The 21,564-nt window shown below is 43.3% G+C and overlaps 2 protein-coding genes and 1 long non-coding RNA gene across 4 annotated transcripts in view; 2 read left to right on the top strand and 1 right to left on the bottom strand.

Moving 5' to 3' along the window:
* TRAP1 (TNF receptor associated protein 1) overlaps nt 1–21,564 on the top strand; it is a 35,494-nt gene that overhangs the window by 10,739 nt on the left and 3,191 nt on the right. The window contains exons 9-19 of one of the 2 annotated variants that reach the window (XM_018561620.1): nt 434–589; nt 735–855; nt 2,359–2,428; nt 3,186–3,333; nt 4,131–4,316; nt 4,417–4,555; nt 4,703–4,788; nt 6,047–6,192; nt 7,406–7,478; nt 9,165–9,287; nt 9,894–9,905. In XM_018561620.1, the coding sequence (XP_018417122.1) occupies nt 434–589; nt 735–855; nt 2,359–2,428; nt 3,186–3,333; nt 4,131–4,316; nt 4,417–4,555; nt 4,703–4,788; nt 6,047–6,192; nt 7,406–7,478; nt 9,165–9,266 (1,227 nt within the window). In that variant the 3' untranslated portion in view covers nt 9,267–9,287; nt 9,894–9,905. Of the gene's footprint in view, nt 1–433; nt 590–734; nt 856–2,358; nt 2,429–3,185; nt 3,334–4,130; nt 4,317–4,416; nt 4,556–4,702; nt 4,789–6,046; nt 6,193–7,405; nt 7,479–9,164; nt 9,288–9,893; nt 9,906–21,564 lie in introns of those variants that run through there. The other variant, XM_018561629.1, reaches the window with a different exon arrangement.
* On the bottom strand, nt 13–9,574 carry LOC108791223. Its single transcript, XR_001941490.1, has 4 exons — nt 9,295–9,574; nt 8,666–8,669; nt 6,684–6,687; nt 13–23 (listed from the first exon to the last, which is right to left on the bottom strand). It is a non-coding gene; the product is annotated as an uncharacterized LOC108791223 (long non-coding RNA).
* SLX4 (SLX4 structure-specific endonuclease subunit) overlaps nt 14,881–21,564 on the top strand; it is a 36,239-nt gene continuing 29,555 nt past the window's right edge. Inside the window, exons 1-5 of the mRNA XM_018561155.1 lie at nt 14,881–14,910; nt 18,365–18,767; nt 19,900–20,049; nt 20,155–20,317; nt 20,401–20,607. Coding sequence (XP_018416657.1) covers nt 18,482–18,767; nt 19,900–20,049; nt 20,155–20,317; nt 20,401–20,607 — 806 coding nt within the window. The 5' untranslated portion in view covers nt 14,881–14,910; nt 18,365–18,481. The remainder of the gene's footprint in view (nt 14,911–18,364; nt 18,768–19,899; nt 20,050–20,154; nt 20,318–20,400; nt 20,608–21,564) is intronic.

The raw sequence follows: 21,564 nt of genomic DNA, 5'->3' as shown, positions 1-21,564 counted from the left end.
ATAACGCAGGCCTTCCATATAGCCTTAAAGTGTATCTAAAACCAAGAACAAAAGTGTCATATATTGCAGTCTTTAGATGTGGTGGCTGCATCCGTTTTCAGGCTAAGCACATTTTCAGCAAATACTTGTCTGTATGGGGTATACAAGGAAGCTTGGTGCTTATGTGCATAACAGCCTTGTGAAAGAATACAGTATATAAACTTTAGTGTCCTTTACAAGTAGCAATTACTGGGGGAAAGTGAAGGGAGTGTAAAGATTTAGTTAAGAGACTGGATGTGTCAACTATTTGGAACTCTATTTTAAAAGATGCAAAATACGTATCAGATGCTCATGCTTACATAGGGCGCAGTTTTACATTTCTCATAGTCGGCTTCAGAATTGCACATTTAATCTCCCTTTTCCTGATTTTTGCTTCTAATGCCACTCCATTCAGGCCCTGTGGATGATGGATCCCAAAGAGATCGGCGAGTTTCAGCATGAGGAATTCTACCGTTACATCGCCCAGGCATATGACAAACCGCGCTACACGCTACACTACAAGGCAGACGCACCTCTGAATATCCGCAGCATTTTCTACGTGCCAGAGATGGTGAGTTCGGTCAATGCCTCTAAGCCAATCATATGTAAGCAGAAAAGTATTTTCTCTGGAACAGGACACTGTGTTTTAAGCCAATCTCACGAGTATGGATGTGATCGGTCTGGCATTGTGTAATGAATTTGTTTCTTTGTTGCAGAAACCTTCCATGTTTGATGTGAGTAGGGAGTTGGGATCCAGCGTGGCTCTGTACAGCAGGAAAGTCCTCATCCAGACCAAAGCCACAGACATTCTACCCAAGTGGCTGCGCTTCCTGCGTGGTGAGCAATTTGTGTATGAATACATCAGTTGTGTGCTGCTACGGGGTGTAACAAGATGCTAGATGTAGGCCTATGGAGGCAGAACACTAAAGAAATCAGAAAATATGTTTTAGTACCAACCTCTTCCAATATCCTCTGTAAGAAAATGACACGAAATATGATTTTTTATGTCATATTTCTTTTCTCGAAGCATAGGGTGGAAAAGTTCAATAATAGATGATTGTTTCCGTTGTTGCATAAAGTTCACAATGTGTTTAATTTAAAGTTACAAAATATTACAGGATATGGTACAGTATATCTTACAGAATTAGTCTATAAGATGCTTGATGATTACAAAATATAGTATATCTTACAGCAGAAATCTATAAGATGCTTAAGAAACATGTCTTTTAGTTAGGAAGTAAAAATAGTCCTAACAGGTGTCTGTCTATTCAATGTGAGTGTGGGGGTGTGGGCGTGTCTTTGTGATGCTGTGCGTGTGTGTGTGTGGATCTGTAGTGAATGAGTATGAGTGTGTGTCTGTGAGTGAATGTGTGACCCTTGAAGGATCATCCCTCATCCTTTTATCCATGCTTTTACTTTAAAATAACCTATGTGATGTTTACCTTAAAAGTCTTTCTGATTAGCATAAGGGAGTGCCATACTCTAGTAGCTGAGTCATGTGTTCTCCTTCTTTCCCATTTTGGGCATCATAGTCTATGTCCTGAGTAATGTGGTTTATTCTTCAAACTCATTTTGAAGGCCAAGTCTTCTTGAGCATTCCTAACAACTGTTTCAACTATACTTAGGTCTGCCTGTCTGGCTTACTGATTGATTACCAATTGTAAACTAAAAATCAGCAGCACAGTCAAAACTGAATCTCCAAACTTGGATAGATTAAAATATAGAAAATCATTCATCATTTAAGGTTCACACATACATATTTCAATATATCTGGTTTTATGGTTTTAACATCCTCCTATAGGAAAGTTCAGACTGGGAAAGTGAAAAGTAGAACAAGGAGCTAATTTGTGCTATTGTAGGTAGGTAGGTAGGTAGGTAGATAGATTTATTAACAAGGAGTGTGCTTAGAGGAGGAGAAGGAAGACTGACAGATGAGCTAATCAGTCTGCTGCCTCATCTTCACTGTCCTGTGACAGGCTGGCAAGGCCTAGTTGTCAGGTCTACAGACTGCCTGGTAGGGCTTTGTGAATCCCAGGACAGGATGGACGGAAACGCAGATCCATCAACTGGTAAACCAGAACTCGTATACTGCATGTTAATACAAACTAGAAGTCCATCACTGGAGCCATTTTTTAAAATGTATTTTATTTTTTATCCGATTAACCGATTAATCGAACTTAATAATCGGCTAACGAATCGATTTTGAAAATAATCGTTAGCTGCAGCTCTACATGTAATTCATCTGTTTGCCTGGAGTTCAGCTTTAGGAATATTTGGTTTAAAGCTAGTGGCCTAACACCTTGCCCCACCTCATATGTTATTCTTTCTTTATTGTTACAGGAGTTGTGGACAGTGAGGATATACCTCTGAATCTGAGCCGTGAGCTGCTGCAGGAGAGTGCTCTCATTAGGTAAGCTGAGACATGCTGGATCGTACTGAATATAATGTCCATTGTAAATATAGCTTTGCTGGAATATGATTTTGCACGAAGGAAGTTGACTCCTCATCTCTTATTAATACCCTCCCTTACACTGAATCACTGGTCAGTTTTTGCAGAGGAAGAAGGCAATGTAGATATGTGCAGTTTTACACTTGTAATTTTTTTCTCGGCATACAAACATATAAGCCGCACTCTAATGTACTTTTTGGTGAACTATGACCTCCTATGATAAAACCCATTGGGTAAAACGCGTTGGAGTGGAGTCACATCTGACGGGAGAGAGCATGTCTGTCTTTCTGACCTAATTTGACATCAATAAATCTTCTTGTGGTTCATCAAACAATACAGAAGAGTGTGGCTTATGTGTTTCTATGCCTAGTTGGGAGAAGGTGGATCCTGGAGAACCTGAGCATGCGCTGCTGGTTACTGCCTGCTGTATGTGCCTGCCTGGAGCAGTATAGTTTAAAGGCATTTGTACATTTTATTTTTTTACCATTTTGTTTTCTTCAAAGTTAATATTTTCCTCACAAAGAGCTTCCTCTAGGGACCATGTTGTTGTAACTATAGCGCCTGAATTTTATATACTGTCACTTACCTTCTACTTCTGGGCAGAGCTGTGTGTGTATATGTGTGTGTGTGTATAATATATATATATATATTCTTTATTGTGATGGATTTACGTCTTAGTAAGTTAATTTCCTTTATTTGTATGCATTGCTTCTGTCAGAAAACTGCGTGATCTGCTACAAAGACGGCTGATTAAATTTTTCCTGGACCAGTGTAAGAAGGACCCTGAGAAATACAGCAAGTTCTTCGAGGATTATGGGCTCTTTATCCGGGAAGGGATTGTTACCACCCCAGAACAGGATGTCAGGGTGAGGATATATTTCATTTACATCAGTATTGTTGTTGCAGGAAATGTTCCCTTTAGTGGTCAGCTGTATATTCGATAATGCAGTTGGCAATCCCGGTTTAAAACAAACTTGTCATCAGTGAAATATGAAGGCTGTGATTGTTAACCCTCTTAAAAATGCATATGCTTGGCTGTCATGCTCACTTCTGTCTTTTTAATACTTTGTCTCTTGCTGGGAGCAAGCATGTAGATCATGTGTTAGTTTTCTCCAAATTTTCTGTACTGGATTATATTGAGGCAAGAGGATTTGCATAACAGCCAGGCAACTAGCTTTTTGGAGTAGGTGGTGAGCAGTAGCAGCCTTTTTGTAACAGGTTTCTTTTTAGGATCGGTTGAGACATTTTGCATTCTGAGAAGCAGTGAAACACAGTAACCGCCAAGTACTTGGCACGCAGACACACAGGGACAGATGTTTTTGCCACCGTCCCCAACCCTGCTACATGCAGAACCACTCTGGCTACCTTACAGACCCCTTCATATTAACAATGGGAGTTGGGTGGACCTGGGTATTCTAATACAGGGAGAACACCACTGGTTTCTAGTATGAACCCTGTATCAGAAGGGAAGTACAGATCATCTACCAGGCAACCTAGAGAGGAGCCTAGGACCCAGTGGATGTCTAGGAGGCTCAGATACAACCTCCATGCACTGGTTACAACAACCTGAACATAATGAATGTTCTAAGCAGTACCATTGTTGGAGAGTCACTAGTATGATTGTATTCATTTATAAGTATTTTTGTTTTGCATTTTATAACAGGAGGATATTGGCAAATTGCTGCGTTTTGAGTCCTCAGCTCTGCCTGCAGGCCAGCAGACCAGCATAACAGATTACTGCAGCCGTATGCAAGCAGGAACCCGCAGCATCTACTACTTGTGTGCACCCAACCGACACCTTGCTGAGCACAGTCCCTATTATGAAGCAATGAAGAAGAAGCAGACGGAGGTGAGGGTCCTAGAAGTTCTCTCTTTGTGTGTCTTTGTCACTCATTCTTCCACTTTTCCAAGTCATTGCTCCTTTACACTCTTCACTGCACCTCTTCCAGGTTTTGTTCTGCTTTGAGCAGTTTGATGAACTGACTCTTCTGCATCTGAGAGAGTTTGATCAGAAAAAGCTAATCTCAGTGGAGACCGACATCGTGGTGGATCACTACAAGGAGGAGACGTTTGAGGACAGTAGGACAGGTACACCGCCATCTTTGCAGTTCTAAACATAACCCAGTATATAAGGCTAAAACTAAGCCCAGGGGTGGGTATACCTATGTAGTAAGTTAAGGCCACCTAGAGATTTGTCCAGCCCCGATGTAACCCTTTATCTTTATTGTTCCACAGCTGCCGACAAACTACCTGAGAAAGAAGCAGAAGATTTGATGGCTTGGATGAGGAATGGGTTGGGGACTCGAGTGGCCAATATTAAGGTAAAACAAACGGAGTGAAGTACATTTGTCAAACAGCCTCCCCTGCTCTCCGTTATTGATCCTGCCTCCGGTGCAGCCATCCCCAACATAACCTGGCTGGTGTTGAGGTTTAACCCCTTAAAAAAACAGTTTTTAAAATTAAAATGAAATAAAATAAATGATAATTATAATAAAAAAAAATTTTTAAAGTACCCCGCCCCCGCGAGCACGCGCGTCGCCACGTAAACACGTGCCGGGTGCGCCTACGCATGAAAACGACGAACGCGCTACACATGTTGGGTATCGCCGCGCACGCCGGAGTGAGAGCAATAATCCTAGGGCCAGTATTTTGGGGTATCTCTAAATTGATGACCTGTGGGGGCTTTTAAAGTGTCTTTTATTGACTTTTTGGGGTACTGCAGTTTTTCGCCGTTTCACGGTCGCACGCAATCTGTAAACTGGGCATGTTGGGTATCGTTTTACTCGTTGTAACCTCATCTTTTATATTTCATTAAAAAAATGGGTAATTTGTTGTGTTTTGGGGCATTTAATTAAATTTGTCACAAAATTTTGGGGTTTAATAAGGAGTTGCGCTAATATTGCGCAACATAAAAATTTTCAACTACCACCATTTTATTCTATAGGGTCTTGGCATTCAGAAAATATATAATGTTGGGGGGTTTTACGTCATTTTCAGGCGTAAAATGTGGAATATAACATGGGTGCAAAAATTGAAAAAAGGGCCTCAGTCATGAAGGGGTTAAAGGGAGCAGTGACATTGCCTTACAACTGGATGCTAGTCCTGAGCCCTGCATCATCAAAGGAGGTCACATACTTCCCCATATTCAGTAACACCTGGTTTTTTAAAGTGTCGGCCATGAAATACTGAACAGTTGGATGCACTGGAGAGGTTTAAAATAAGGTAGTTGAGTTGACAGGGTCTCTTGAAGGCATCCACGTTAGTCCCTATATATAGATATAGATATATATCTATATATATAGATAGATATAGATAGATAGAGAGACTTTTAGATAAAAGCTTTCAAACCCACAGTATGTTTTTATTATGTGAGAAAGCAGAGCACCCAGGGGAACACACATATAGGCACCCTCAGAACATAGAAACTCAATGCATGTGGTGGGTGCTGGGCCCTGGACACCAGCAATGTAAGTATTCAGTTTTTAAGTCATTTTGCTGTGCATGTGTAGGATGCAGGCTAGAAGATGTAGCCAGTAAATTCCATTCTTATTTAAATCTAACACGATTTTATCCTTTCAGGTTACTCCGCGTCTTGACACTCACCCGGCTATGATTACTGTACTGGAGATGGGAGCTGCTCGACACTTCCTGCGCACTCAGCAGCTAGCTAAAACCAACGAGGAGCGAGCACAGCTCCTGCAGCCTACACTGGAGATAAACACTGGGTGAGCAGTCATTGGTAGTAATAATCCATGAGCCTGATTTCTGCATAGCTGAGGGTTTGTTTGGGTAGTGAAGCTATAAACCTGTATCCATGGGACCATTATTTCATATTTAGAACAAGGTGCACTCTTACGGGGCACTGTATTATGACTGCACAAAACAAATTTCCCATCACTTAGCTTTGTCAGCTAGCAAAAAGGAGCACAAAAAACCCAGGAATGTTCACATTTCAAAACGCAGGTCAGCAAAATCTGACGGGCTTCAAAAGAATGGTACATGTGGCAGTCCAGAGGCTGCGTTTGACCTGCTTTGCATTGTGATAATTTGCTTTAGATGAAGCATGTCCTTTTTAGTTGCTTTTGAACTAGCAGGCAAATGAGGTAAATTGCAGCCTTTTTTTTTTTTTTTTTGTCTACGTGCCAAAACAATGATTTTGCCAGTAATGAGATGTAGACACCTCTGCCAAAAAGCACAGTCATGTTGATGGCATCACCTTTCTTCATTGCAGTTAACAAGAATAGTTAGGTCAAGGACTCACCTCTGGTCTGCTGACGGGACCAACAAGGAGTATCACCAAAATGATGTAATTCCTCTGTTCCTACCTCCTGTAAGCTCCCAGGTGAAAAGTAGAGCCCATTTGCTCACAGTGCTGGTTGTCCTTTTCCCAGTCTTTAGTCATGCACAGGATTATGGGATGCAAATATAAAAGTGAATCTGTGCTTTGCCTACCCAGGGCTGTGGACTCTCCATGTGCTGTCACATGCTTCTCCAAGAGCTTTCAGTGGCATACCATTGTCATAAGAGCTTTCAGTGGCATACCATTGTCATAAGAGCTTTCAGTGGCATACCATTGTCATAAGAGCTTTCAGTGGCATACCATTGTCATAAGAGCTTTCAGTGGCATACGTTTGCCAACATTTGTGGTAGCCACATACTACCAAGGTGCCTTTTTCCTTTAAGAGTACCAGCCCTACTATAACTGTATAGAAAAGACTAAGAGCAAAGCTTACCACAGTCATCCAGAGAGGAACAGAGACCAGTAAGACAACCAGAATCAGGGTATCCATAGACCTCCCACAGATGCATACCAAGGACAGCAAAAAAAATGGCAGGCAACTTATATTCAAAACTTGGGAATGTGCGATTGAAAGCACAAAACTATTCACTATACTGTATCTCTATGCAGCCATGTTAAACGTTGTCACTCTTTTTCAGGCATCCTTTGATTAAGAAGTTAGGACAGCTGAAAGATGCGGACCAGGATCTGGCAAAATTACTTCTGGATCAGGTAGGTAAACCCGGTATAGGCTAGCAATTTGTAGACCAAAGAAAGCATTGGAACAACAGTAGTTTAAATAAAGGTTCTTTTGTCCTCCATAGTCTGATCCCAGCATTGCTCATTCTTTTATGAAGTAACAGGCCTGTAGTGCTGGCCATACTGGTTTACACTAGGAATATGGCTAATGTAATAATAGTGAAGCTAGTCAGGTAGGTAAGTGAATAAAACAACAATGAGCATTAAGCTGCATCAGCCCACAGGAAATTATGTATTGCAGCTCGTTCCTTTTCATTGCATGCATTCATAAACATTGTTTAAGCCTATAGTAAAAGTTGTTGGTGTTTTGCGTGACTATAATGAATGTGGAAGGTTGCCTCCTTTCATCCCCAGATCTGTCTTTTTTTTTTTTTTATGGCCAGCTATAGGAAAAGTCCACCCACTTAGGTGTTTGTCATGGGTGATAACCAGTGGGTCATGAGATTCAGGCTGTGAGATTTCTGGAAATTCAGCCAGTATAAACCCAAACCAGGGAGTTAAACTTCTCTTTTGGCCTTCTCTCTGTGTGAAATAAAGAAGAATCCAACTGTGAAAAGTATACCCCCATATACTCATCTCTGCTTAGCAGCCACAGCTGTGATTTGATGCGGAGATCTCTTCCTTGCATTTCCATTTACAAATGAAGAATGTATTTAGGATGGACTGACCTTTTAAAGCAAATCTCCACCTGCATGAAAAGCAACCATTTATTGGAGTCTCACAGGGTTATTCACAAAAGGGTGAAGAGTTTGGAGAAGGCAGGAGAAGTGATCAATCTAGGACAACATAACTGATTTGGAAAGTGAGCGGAATTGGAGAATTTTTCAAAGTCAGCTATTCTGGCCTAGATTGGTCACTTCTCCGGCCTTCTCCACACTATTAACCCTTTTGTGAATAACCCTGTAAGTCTGCATTCTAGTTTGAGTACTGACACTGATCTTGTTTGGTAGGCTCAATTCGCTCTGCTATAAAGACTAGTGATGAGCCGAACACCCCTGTGTTCGGTTTGTATTTGAACGGCCGAAAAGTTTGAATACGAACCCGAACTCAATACAAGTGAATGGGGGGTCGAACGTTCGAAAATGAATGTCCCCCTTTAAGAGGGCTTATACAGGCAGTCCCAGGGTTATGGACAATCCGTACTTACGAACCGGGTCCACAGTTCTACTAAATGTACCGGAAGCAGCTGGTACATTTAGGAGAACTGTGGCTGCAGCGGCCTGTGTCCCTTCAAATCCCCACTGCTCTCCGCCCCTGTGTTGTCAGAGACAGCGGGGACACAAACCGCTGCATGCCTTCGCTGCCCCCTCCTTTCGCTGCCCCCCGTACCTCCGCTGCTGTCCTGTCCTGGTCCGTCGGCTTCTTCTCCGATCCGGTCCGGCCCGACTCCTGTTCGAATCGAACACTCGGCTCATCCCTAATAAAGACTTGTATTTTCCATAGCGATTGTTATTCTCATTGCTTAAAAATAGATCAATAAAAAATGTTCCAAAAAATGATCATTACAGCTTTGTGAATGAAGCTGACAACACTGTTATGTATCCCAGTTAGTAGACTGGCAGCTTGCCTGTTATTTTTCTCACAAGCTCTGTAATAGACTCACTTAAGTCTGCCGTAGTAATCTGTGCAATCTGAACCATCTCTTTTACTTCCATACAGATCTACGAGAACGCAATGATTGCAGCCGGACTCAATGACGACCCCCGACCCATGGTGGCACGCCTTAACGAATTGTTAACAAAAGCTTTGGAGAAGCATTGATCCCTCACGTCCTCCCCATGTGTTTTACCCTCCATGTGTCATCCAGTCCACAAGATTTCTGGCTGTTCATTTCAAGAAGCCGCTGTTGTTGTTTCACAGCCGCCATGTTTCCTATGGAAAGAGACTTTAGAGACGCATAAAGATTATCACGGAGTGTTATGTAGTAAGAATAACGCCATCATCATGACCAGAACTGTCCATGATTCACAGAGGAAATCTGAGACGTATTGTTTAACCCTGTCACTGTGCAGATAGGTGACTGGCTTAATGTAAACCTGTCATGAGGAAAATACAAGGCACCATTGCTGATCCCTTTTTTCAAATTCTAGTTGCCTGGCTGGCTCCAGCATGTGTGCTTTCACCGACCTTGGAAGTATACAGATCAGGAGAGTCAGATAAAGGTTAGTTAGTCCTGAGTCGGCACCACTGCCAGGCAGGTGACATTTTCAGAAGAAGAGGTTCAGAAATGGCAGCCTCCTTATCTCTCTAGTGACAGGTTTCCTTTAAAGCAAACTCCGGGAAAGAGTGTTCTTAACGCTTGCAGTGGGGCTACCCCTGCATTGCAAAGGATAAGTGCTTCTTTTTTAAACTCGCCTGACCCATGAATCTGGCTGTCGGCTGCTCCAGTCCCTAAAGCCTGTTCCCTCATCCGGTGCAGTGATGGAATGCCACTCAGCATCTTCATGTTGTATACACTTTGAAGGGAATTTATCAAAACTAGGGCAGACAAAATATAGAGGAGCTGTGCATGGCAACCAGTCAGCTCTTTCATGTTCAAACCTTAACTTAAACTGAAGAGAGAAGCTGATTGGTTGCTATGGGCAACTGCTCCAGATTCTTCTGCTCCAGTTTTGATAAATTAAATTTTTTTGATAAATTGATGACTCAAGGATCCTTAGAGTGCTGCAGCACAGGGGGAGAGGGGCTCCAGGGAGTGGCCCAGAGAATTGGGTGAGTATACTTTTTTTTAGCACCTAGGCTAAACAACCACCTAACCCTTGCAGTGCAGGGGCAGAACACTTTTGCCTGGAGTTCTCCTTTTAAAGTAAACCTTTGTCATAGATCCATCTACTGTTACCAATCAACATTAAACAATTTGTAAAAATTTCGTGTTTTGCTTTTATTTTGTTAACAAAAGGCATTGTGTCCAGCAGTTACCAATTTCGGGCTTATGCCCCATTCACACAGGGTTTTAGGCTGTGGCTGGGGATTCCCGGGACAAGAACCTACTGATTCTTGCAGCAGAAATCTCCACTGTTTCCGTACAGAAGTGGCCACTGTGCCCATTCAAGTTACTGACAGTGTTACAGATGTGGCTGCTGTAAGCCTGTCCTTCACTCGAACAGGCAGAGTGGGCACATCTGTACGGAAAGGGCGGCCGGGTAGGTATACATGCCTAGGGAATTTGGGGATATGTGCAGACACTGTCCATTAGCCCTGTATCGCAGAGTGATTGTGTCGCTCTAAAGCGGGCCATACACTAGTAGATTTCTGAATAAAAGATCTTTCTTAACAAACGAAAGGTCTTTCTTTAGAACCCAATAATGCAATCGGACACTTGAAAATGTCGAATGAAATTTTGTTTTATTTTAGCATTCGATTTTGGAATGAACGGAGCTCGGATCTGGAATGAATGGAGATCGATCATCGATTTGAACCCATCGAATGAATGATCCTTCGTACGAAAGTTCGTTCAGAAATCTAGCAGTGTATGGCCAGCTTTAGTTTTGTACTTTAAAGCCCAACTCCACCTTTTAAAGCTGCCCCCCACCCCACAGATTCAAACTTTTCAAGCAATATGGTCAGTATGACAGTCAGACAATATCATTCTACATTAACTGAGGAAAACCTAAATTGAACAGCAATCAATATCATGACGGCGGAAAATCCCAGTGATGTCTACAGTGTTATGTTTAGTGGTATATTAACACTAACCGGTCCCCTTTATTAACCCATTTATTTTTCTTCAGGGGTTTCATGTACTGGTCACGTGCATTACAGCTAGATTTGTTACCATACAAATCTGCAGGCTGTGATTGCGTGTTGCAGCAATGTAAGCTCGGTGCATGCAAGAGGTGTGCTCCACCTGGTGGCAGATACAGTTACTGCAACCTTTGAAATCACATTTTACCGGAATGTGTACGTTCCAGATCATTTACCAGGGTGTAATCAAAAAGTTTTGTTGCACATTGCAACATGTTCTTTTGTGAAAGAGAGGGTAAGTTACTGTGCAAACCCTTATAATAAGCAGATGCGGCGTCTTTTTTTTTTTTTTTTGCTCCGCATGAAGGATACAAACCAAGGTAGTCAAACAATGGCAGATGTACTGTAGACTGCCTTTTAAAGAGAATCTGTCACATTACCCTGAACAGGAAAAGTAACAGGTTCTTCCCGCTGGAGCATGCGACCTCCCAGGATGCAATGCTTTGTCGAATCCCAACCTTGTGTAAGCTCCGTCAGGGTTCATTTCTTCCTGGTCAGGTGACATTTTCACCTGACCAGGAAGTTAACCCCAGGGTTAGGACTCCCAAGACTATATGAGCAGAGGGGAATTGCAGGGAGGGGTAGTATTGGTGGGTGGAGGGCAAAGTTACATTTTAAGATGCAGATCGTGTCACGACGACACCAAAAGTCAAAAGACAGTTTGCATGTAGCAAAATACTTAAACTTTTTTTTGTTTAGGGAGGGTTATAACTAGGGAGGGTTATAATAACTAGGACGTAAGGGAGGGTTATAACTAGCGATGCATCAATACCGATACTAGTATTGGTGCCGATACCAAGTGTTTGGAACACTCGTACTCATCCAAATGCTCCGATACTTAGCCCCGATACCGGACATTCCGGTGAGAGAGGGAGCCATAGGCTCCTTCTGCCGTTAGTCAAAGTCCGACTATGGGAGCGGGCGGCGTGGCCAGCCGTCCGCTGTGTGTGTCTATGTAGATGTACACAGCGGTAACGCACAAGCACAGGTATCTCTTCAGCAGCCAGCTAGCTGTTGAAGATACTGGGGACGAGAGAACGAGCAAACTAAAAGGATTAAAAAAGAAACAAAAGGCATTTAAATCAAGCCTGGCCCTCCTAATAATACTAAACCTTCATTTTTTGTTTTTATCACTTTAACTCTAAATTGATGACCTATAGAAGCTCTTAAAGTGTCACCTATGCAAAATTTGGGGTATTATAGTTTTTCGCCATTTCACAGGTGCACACAATTTTAATGTTTTGACATGTTGGGTATCTATTTACTCGGTACAACCTCCTTGTTATATATTACCCAAAAATTGGGTAATATATTGTGGGTATGTGCACTAAAATAACTTTGTTTTTCTTTTTTTCTTTTACTAAAAATGTGGGTGCTAATATCATGCCACATAGAAGAAAAAAAATGTGGTCTCTGCTTTCAGATAATATATAATTTTTGGGGGTGTTGAGCAGTTTTCAGGCCTAAAATGTGCATTTTTTTTTTTTTTTAAATAATAATTGTTTATTAAATGTGCATTTTAACATGAGTGCAAAAATGGCTCTAACAGCAAAAGGGTTAAGGGGGATCAATATTGATTTTACAGGAACAAATGTATAAAAAAAAGATATTCTTTGTGCACTGTATAGTTTATCAGGTTCATCATTTTTTGGGGGGAATCTGTCCTTAACGTGTGTACTGTAACAATAAAAAAAACGGGACAGGCCGATCTCCAATCACTGCTGCAAGTAGAATAGAGATGACTTGTACATGTCATACCTGTACTCTACCTCCTAGGAACCCACATCCCTTACCGTATTCCAGGCTCGTTATTAAAGTATATTTCTAGCCATTTTTTTTAGTTTTGAATAGCATATTGAAGGGTTAAAATTACTGACCGTGTCCCTGCTTGTGAGATTCGCCCCCTCCATTTGTCCGGGTGACTGTTGGTACTGGGACAGAAAGTGAAGGGAAATCCAAAAAGTTACAGTGGCCACTTGAACCCAAGGTGAGGGGAAATCTTTAAAAAGGGACATGACGCCATGAAGAGATGCGGCATAGGACATGGAGTCTGCATGTTAAGTCACATAAAGGTAGGGAGTGACTTTTTTCACTTGCACCGGGGCACCAACCCTGCCACTGACACCATCATTTTTCTGGTTGACCTCTGGGGCAGGAACTTTTATTACTCACTGATACAGGGGCATTTTTTATTTCCACTGACCTCTGTCCCCTGGGCATGGTTTACTCTCACTGACCACTGACACTGGGGCATTTACTACTCCCACTGACCCCTGACATAGGGGTATTTATTACTCCTACTGATCCTATTGCTGATGAGTTGACACCAGGGACAGGGTCGCTAGTATGACGAGCTTCAAATCACATAATCCTGGGGGAAGTCGGAGATACCAGTATAAGAAAACACCACCTCCCAACCGTAGAATTGTGACCCCTTGTCACTTAGATGGCATATGCCACACACATTGGGCATGGCTTAACTTTATAGTTAAGATTGCCCCCAGTGTCAGTGTTCAGCCGAAAGAAAAAAGCCCGCCATTAAAGATCAGTAGTAGGAATAAATGCCCCGGCGTCCATGGCAAGAGAAAGGAAACAGGCCTACTGTCAGTGGTTGGCTCTTAGGGTTGCCACCTTTTGTGGAAAGAATGACCGGCCTTGTGGGTTTTTTTTCTTATTAATGACATTGGCCACAAGTCCTGATTTTTGTCAACCAGGCCAGTAAATACCAGCCAAATGACAACCCTATCAGCTTTACAAGTATGAGAACCCTCAGTCATCCTGGTCAGACACATTTACTACAATGGTGGCCAGCTTGGCCTGGTAAACACATGTGCAGAACCCAGGATTCTGTTTACAGGGCCAGACCCATGGGAGCAGGAACACATATGGGGCATGTGGGACTCTGATCCCTCACTATTCTTATCATTATATAGAATGGATATGGTGCTGAGTTTGTGCAGCAATTTACAATATAAAGGGAGGCAGTACAGTTATAATACAATTCAATGCGGGAATGGTAGGAGTATGTATACAGATGTGCACACCTAAAAGGTAGGGTTGCCACCTGTCCATGATTCACCCGGACATTCCGGGTTTAGAATTCTGTGTCCAGGTTTCATAGCAGCAGAAACCCGGACACAAGATGTCAAGCAGACAGGGGCAACCAAAATTAAGATAGGGGCTACTGGCCCCCCACTGACAATGGTATCAACTATGATATTTACATATGAATGGGTGGCGCTACAGTATGTATATATGAATAAGCTGCGACTCATTCTCCCCCAAAAATTTCTGTGCAACGCTACAGCGTTCGGGTTTCGCTTGAGCAAAAGGTGGCAACCCTACTAAAAGGGGGAGAGTCATGTCATGAACTGGGACCTGTGTCCCTGGAATTCTGGGATAGTTGGGAGCTCTGCAGACACATGACTGGCACAGCTGATGGTAACAGGCCATATTGTGTAACTATGAGGTATTGTCTGCACCGTACACAATGCAAATATTAAACTAAGAGGCGGCCATTTTGTTCGGCCGTGTTACAGCGCAGCGCCACTAGAGAGCAGCACGCTTGGTTGCCGCGGGGACGGGAGGACGCTTGTTGCTGATCTGGCGCGGTGACGTCATGGAGTTACTTCCGGATCCCTGTACGTACGGTGGAGCTCAGGTACCAGTGTGATAAATGGGGGAGGCGGGAAGGTGACTGTGTGGGACAAAGGGCGGTGTGCTGCTGCAGGAAAAGAGCCCTGAGGGTCGCAGTTATAACTGTCAGCATACTGTGCACCCAAGAAACCAGCCAAATGTGCGGTGGGAACTATAAGTCTCAGCATGTATACTGTCCCCACAACCAGCTGTGCTAGGGAACTACAAGTCTCAGCATGTATACTGTCCCCACAACCAGCTGTGCTAGGGAACTACAAGACTCAGCATGTATACTGTCCCCACAACCAGCTGTGCTAGGGAACTACAAGTCTCAGCATGTATACTGCCCCCCACAACCAGCTATGCTAGGGAACTACAGGTCTCAGCATGTATACTGCCCCCCACAACCAGCTATGCTAGGGAACTACAGGTCTCAGCATGCAATACTGTCCCCATAACCAGCTGGGCTGAGGAACCACTGCTCAAGATGCATGAATGTTCCACAATCGCACGTCCTGGAAAACTACAACTCTCAGCATGTATCACAGTCCTCACAACCAGCTGTGCTGGTGAACCACAAGTCACCGCATGTAATACTGTCCCCACAACCAGCTGTGCTGGAGAATGAATCGCTAGCAGGCCCTTTCCCCCCTCAATGTGCACCGGGTGATCCATCCAGCAATACACTTCCTGTCTTATGCTAGCCATACATTGCTAATCTGGTCAGAATATTTGATAATGTCATCAGAGACCAAAAAGTGGGGTACCCAGGTATGTTTCCCCTTATAAAGTGGTTGTAGAAGGAAGAGGCAACAGTCATGAATTCTATCTGCATTAGTTTTATTTTTTCCCCAGCTCAGCGCACTGCATGTGTTCTATTTGCATGTCTTGTGTTGCACCGAGGGGCAGCTGCATTTGCTTTGCCGTGTATGTTGGGATGCAATTGCAAATTAATTGCACAGCAGCACCCATACACAGGTCATCATTGCACATGGTAACTTCATTTAAAAAACTTGCATACATATCAAGCCAACCTGAGAGTACTGACAGCTTTTTTCTGTGCAGGGCCCATTGCAAATTAATGGCCTAACCGAAAATGCATGTCACACATACAGTGTATTCAGAAAGTGTTCTGACCCCCTTCACTTTTTTCAATGTTATGTTGTAGCCCGATACTACACTTGTTTTCTCATGAACCTACACTCCGTATCCCATAATGACAAAGTGAAAACAGAATTTTAGAAATGTTTGCAAATGTATGAAAAAAGAAAAACTGAAATATCACATTGACATAAGAAATCACACCCCTTGCATCAACACTTGAAATTTAGCTCAGGTGCCTCCCATTTCTCTTGATTGTTGCTGAGATGTTTCTACACCTTAATTGGAGTCCACTTGGGGTACATTACATTGATTGTAATCCACCTGGGGTGCATTACATTGATTGGAGTCCACCTGGGGTGCATTACATTGATTGGAGTCCACCTGGGGTACATTATATTGATTGGAGTCCACCTGGGGTACTTTACATTGATTGGACATGATTGGGAAAGGTGCACACCTCTCTATAGGCCTCACAGCTGACAATGTATAGTGTTTCAGAGCAAAAGCCATGAGGTGAAAGGAGTTGCCTGCAGAGCTCAGGGACAGGATTATTGCCAGGCACAGATATGGGGAAGGATACAAAAGCATTTCTGCTGCACTGAAGGTTCCCAAGAGCACAGTGGCCCCTATAATGGTCAGATGGAAGAAGTTTGGCATAACCAGGACTCTCACAAGAGCTGGTCGCCCGGCCACACTGAGCAGTCGGGGGAGAAGGGCCTTAGTAAGAGGTGACAAAGAACCCGATGGTCACTCTGCTTGAGCTCCAGAGATCCTGTGTGGAGATGGGACAAAGTTCCAGAAGGACAACCATCACTGCAGCCCTCCACCGATCTGGCCTTTATGGCGGATGGAAGCCTCTTCTCAGTGCAAAACACATGAAAGGCCGCTTAAAGTTTGCAAAAAAGCACCTGAAGGACTCTTAACTGTGAGGAGCAAGATTCTCTGGTCTGATGAAACCAAGATTGAACAATTCTAAACGTTATGTCTGGGGGAAACAAGGCATCGCTCATCACCTGCCCATTACCATCCCAACAGTGAAGCATGATGGTGGCAGCATCATGCTATGGGGGTGTTATTCAGCAGCAGGGACTGGGAGACTGGTCAGGGTTGAGGGAAAGGTGAATGGCGCAAAGTACAGAGATATCCTCAATGAAAACCTGTTCCACAGCGCTCAGGACCTCCAGACTGGGCAGAAGGTTCATCTTCCAACATACAAGTACTGAGTAATTGGTGTGAATACTTATGCCAATGTGATATTTCAGTTTTTTCTTTTTAATAAAATCACACATTTCTAAAGTTCTGTCTTTACTTTGTCATTATAGAGTACGCAGTGTTAATTAATGAGAGAAAAAAAGAATTTAAATAACTGTAGTATCAGGCTGCAACATAACAAAACTGAAAAAAGTGAAGGGGGTCTGAATGCTTTCTGAATGCACTGCATCTGTGAATGGGCACTTGAAGTACTTCACTAGGCTCAGAGCTACAGTGCAGACAGTGATCAGTGCCTGCACATACTTTACATGCTTTTTGCAACTGGGGTGCTGAAGAAAGCATGTAAAGGTATCTGCAGGTACTGCTTGATGCCTGCATTGTAATTCTGCAGCCAGACCACTACCATTATTATATACTTTAAGCCTGATTTCACACCTATACATTGTAGTAACTTGCAATCCACTGTGCCATTCATTTTGAAGGGCCCCAAGTACACCTTGCACATACAGCTTAAAGCATTTAAAATTCATCACCCAGATAGGACCCATCGATGCATTGTGTGTGCTGCATTGAAATGAAATATTGCTGTTTGATTTTTCTTGCATTGAGACACGTTAGCCTTGGCCCGTTCAGAATAAACGGGCTACCGTAAAGCGTATCCTAACCTTAGAACAAAATGTAATATGTTGCAGCTTACCAGACTTTCGGTGTGCTGGTTGCATTTGTTTTCTTTTGTCAGGCTTTTGTCCTTTTATTTTCACCTTGTAATCCTGCCTGTAACACACTTCCTGTTCACACTCACCATACTGTATCTGTGGAGGAGCAAGATTGTCATCCTAGGTTGGGTCTAGAGGACACCTTCCCCTCTCCTTTTCTCTAAAACATAGGGGAGAGAGTTTTTGTAGTTCACTACTAGGTGTACCAAATAGAGCTCAAGTATAGCTGAATTTTATCTGATGCCAAGAGATCCCACATCAAGCACATCCTTCACATCCTTGGGCTACACATGTAGGTGATCAAAGAATGACTGTAGGGACTTCTCTAACATGTAAATAAAGAGGCACACAAATAAGAGAAACAACAAATTCCATCTGAGGTCAAGAAATCGATTGACAGATGTAGCTGTGCTTCCTTTTAATGTATGTTTTGTTTTCTGTTTAAAGATGCTTTGCAGTAATGATTGTCCCTACCACGTGATGAAACAGTGAGATGAAGATACATCTTGCCTGCTCAGTGTCTGACCCGCTCTCATTACCCAGTACTCTTCCAAGGATTTCCTAATGGTTGAGTCAGACGATGAATTCACTGAATTATGTACCAAACTCTTGAAACGGGTTAAAAAGAGCAAGCCATTAGATGGCCAGAGCGTTTCCACAGCCAGCACTACAGGCAAGAGCAAGTTCAAAAAGCCCAAACCTTCCAGGGCCAAAAGCAAGACGAGTAATGGGGTCAGTAAGGCGGCGGAACAGAACATCAAAGCAGGAGATGGACCGGAGAATATTAGCAATGAGGATCATGCAGGAAGCACTGTGCAGACCCACCTGTCCAATGGGCAGACAGAGAAAGGTAATTCAAAAATACACAAAATTGATTATTTCCTTCCGGTGTTTACCTCTACCCACTACGGGCGGCCACAGAGTGAGTATTTGCAACTCCTTATGTGGAGACTTCATTCACAGGGTATCCACAGAAGGAGCCCCGTAGCCAATGCTCTATAAAAATTACAGCTGCCTCCTAACTTTTGAGTTTTTCCTCTAGTCTAGTCCTGAAGCTGGAACAATATCAGTACTTCTACTTGTACTAAGTACGGTACTTGGTATCTGAACATCCCTAGTAATGCTAAAGGAAAGCTGATCTTGAGTTTTGGGTCAAATCACCCTCTGGATTTTGGAAGCAAGGTGATCTCCTCAAAATGTTAGTGGTCTGAATTACTGACATTACTAAGCACATTTTGAGTTACTGAACTGGAACAAGCATGCAGATTGGAATGTCAGAGTGAAGTCAGCACTACTGAGCTGCATGCTGTACTTGTTCAGGGTTGTTGTCTTTGACAGTATTAAAGTCACAGAATTAGCATGGTAGCCAGGCAAATAGCAATTCCAGAGGAAGAGGTTAGCAATAGCAGACTCCCATGAGCTCTTTGGTTATAGCTATCACTGCTGCCTGAGGAAGAGGTCCTCAGTTGCCTCGAAACATTGCCTCCTGTTGGTGACAATAAAATGTCCTGTCGTTTGATGGACATATGTCTTTATTCAACCTCAAATACTATGTAACTATGTTTCATCTAAGCCTGGTGTGCTGGTGCTATCTTGTGTTGGGACTTATCTTGTGATCAATAGATAGTCACTCGCACTCCAATTTCATGCTAAGTCAATCCCTTTATTGACTATGGTAGTATCACATTTAAAGTGACGTTTCGGAACCAAGTGGTTCCTTCAGGCAAACAAAAGCTTTTTGGTTTTGAAACGTCGCTTTAAATGTGATTTCATGTTACTGGCTGAGGAATCTGCAGTCACTTTGGCACCCACCCGATCTCTGGGTTTGTTTCCGGAGTGCGATGGGATATATCTTGGATTGGGACTTATCTTGTGTCGACACCATTTCACCATAGCACCCTTTGATTATTGGGTCTCAATGCTAAAGAGTGTGCTGGATTTCTTGGATTAATTGAGACATTTTCTGATGTTTCATATATCAGATTGCAGTGGTAGAGAGTCTCATGAAGAGACCGCTGGACAGGAGGACGAACCACGTGTGAAAGATCTTGTCTTGGAAAGGATGCAGCAGTATAAGAGGACATCCCCTGTCCGAATGAAGCTGAATTCCTTGGAGGCCATTGGGGAACAGGGTGAGCGATTCCACAAAGTATACTGTACATGATGTTACATCCCCAATTATTTAAATCTCATCTAACTTTACCCCAACTGTTCCTGTTCTATTGAAGCGTTCACAGTGGATGCAGATGTTCGTATGGATAGGGATCTGGCTATGGCTCTGCAAATGGACCTTAAGAAGCCGTCAACTGGCCTAGAAGAGGCAGGACTTTTCTTCTGTCAGCTGTGCCAGAAAGACCTCACTGCCATGAGCAGCATTCTGCGGGAACAGCACGTCAACAGGTGGGTGAGAGAAAAGGTATTATTACTCCAGAGCATTAGCTAGCTATTACCCAGTTTCTGAGACTTGTTTCATAATCTTGCAGGTGTCTGGACCAGAGTGAGAGCTTCCAAGGTAATTCTGCTGTGCCGGTGGTTCCTGGTTGTCCATTATGTGGGAAGCCCTTCACCACAGAGAAGGCCCGTGCTTCCCACCTGAAGCGTTGCGCTGCCAAGCTGGAGGTTCCTGCACAGACGCTACTGCAAGCTGTTCAGAGACAGGCAGCTGAGACGGCCACAGACGTACCAACAGGGTGAGAATTTAAACTTTGCATTATGATTGCATTAGAGAAAACACTACCTTGTAAATAATATCACATTTTAGCTTAAAGTCGAACTTTTAGGGTGCATTCACACCAAAATCAGAAGGAAATCGCAAGTCAACAGAGGGTCCGTTGACTTGCAGTTGTACCTCCTGATTTTTCCTTTCGATCCAATGTAATCCGTTTTTCAAGGAAACCTTACGTAAGGGCACCGAAAAATGAATGGGTGTGAATAGGGCTAGTTCACATCGGACCTGTTGCATTATGTTGCACTGAAAAAAAAGAAGTGCATGCTCTACTTTTTTTTCAGTACAATGGAAGGGAGCAGTGTGAACTAGCCCCATTCATTTTTCAGTGTCCTTTCATTAGCAGCTGTTGAAAAACAGACGGCTACACAATGGGTCCAGTGTGAATGGGCCTTAAAACAACTTATTTATGTTTTAACCCCTTCATGACTGAGCTTGTTTTTGGTTTCTGTTCGTAAATGACTGACACACTTTTGACATTTTTGCTGTGTGATTCTTCCATGTCAGTAATATACTTTCTCTCCCGTTCATTGAAGGACACAGGCAACAGATCGTAGATCCTGAATGGTAGGTAATATCGCCACCTGCAGGAGAAGGACGCTAGGCACAAAACTAAAGACCAATTACAGCCTAGGGGCGGCCCCTGCCGGTGGCCAAACCCCCCACCTGCTGACAAGTCTCCAGTTTTTTGCCTAGCGTCAGGAGTAAGGAGCTTAAAAATTTTCTCTGGAGAATTTTTTTCCTTTCTTCCGTTTGATTTGATTTTTCTTCTAGCAAGTGTCCCCAGGGCGACAGGCTGGATGACTGTAGATCCTTGTAGTCTCCCCTGGGTGACCGACGAGCGCATGCAGACTCTGCTACGGTGGGTCGGCTGCGACGGGTGGTCCTCCCCGACGCCTATGGGATTCGTCCCAGGGGGGGG

Source organism: Nanorana parkeri, unplaced genomic scaffold (genome assembly GCF_000935625.1).
Source record: "Nanorana parkeri isolate BGI_ZX_2015 unplaced genomic scaffold, ASM93562v1 scaffold19, whole genome shotgun sequence".
NCBI classification, from domain to species: domain Eukaryota; kingdom Metazoa; phylum Chordata; class Amphibia; order Anura; family Dicroglossidae; genus Nanorana; species Nanorana parkeri.
Note: the sequence above shows the minus strand (reverse complement) of the source record. Positions and strands in the feature narration are given on the sequence as shown.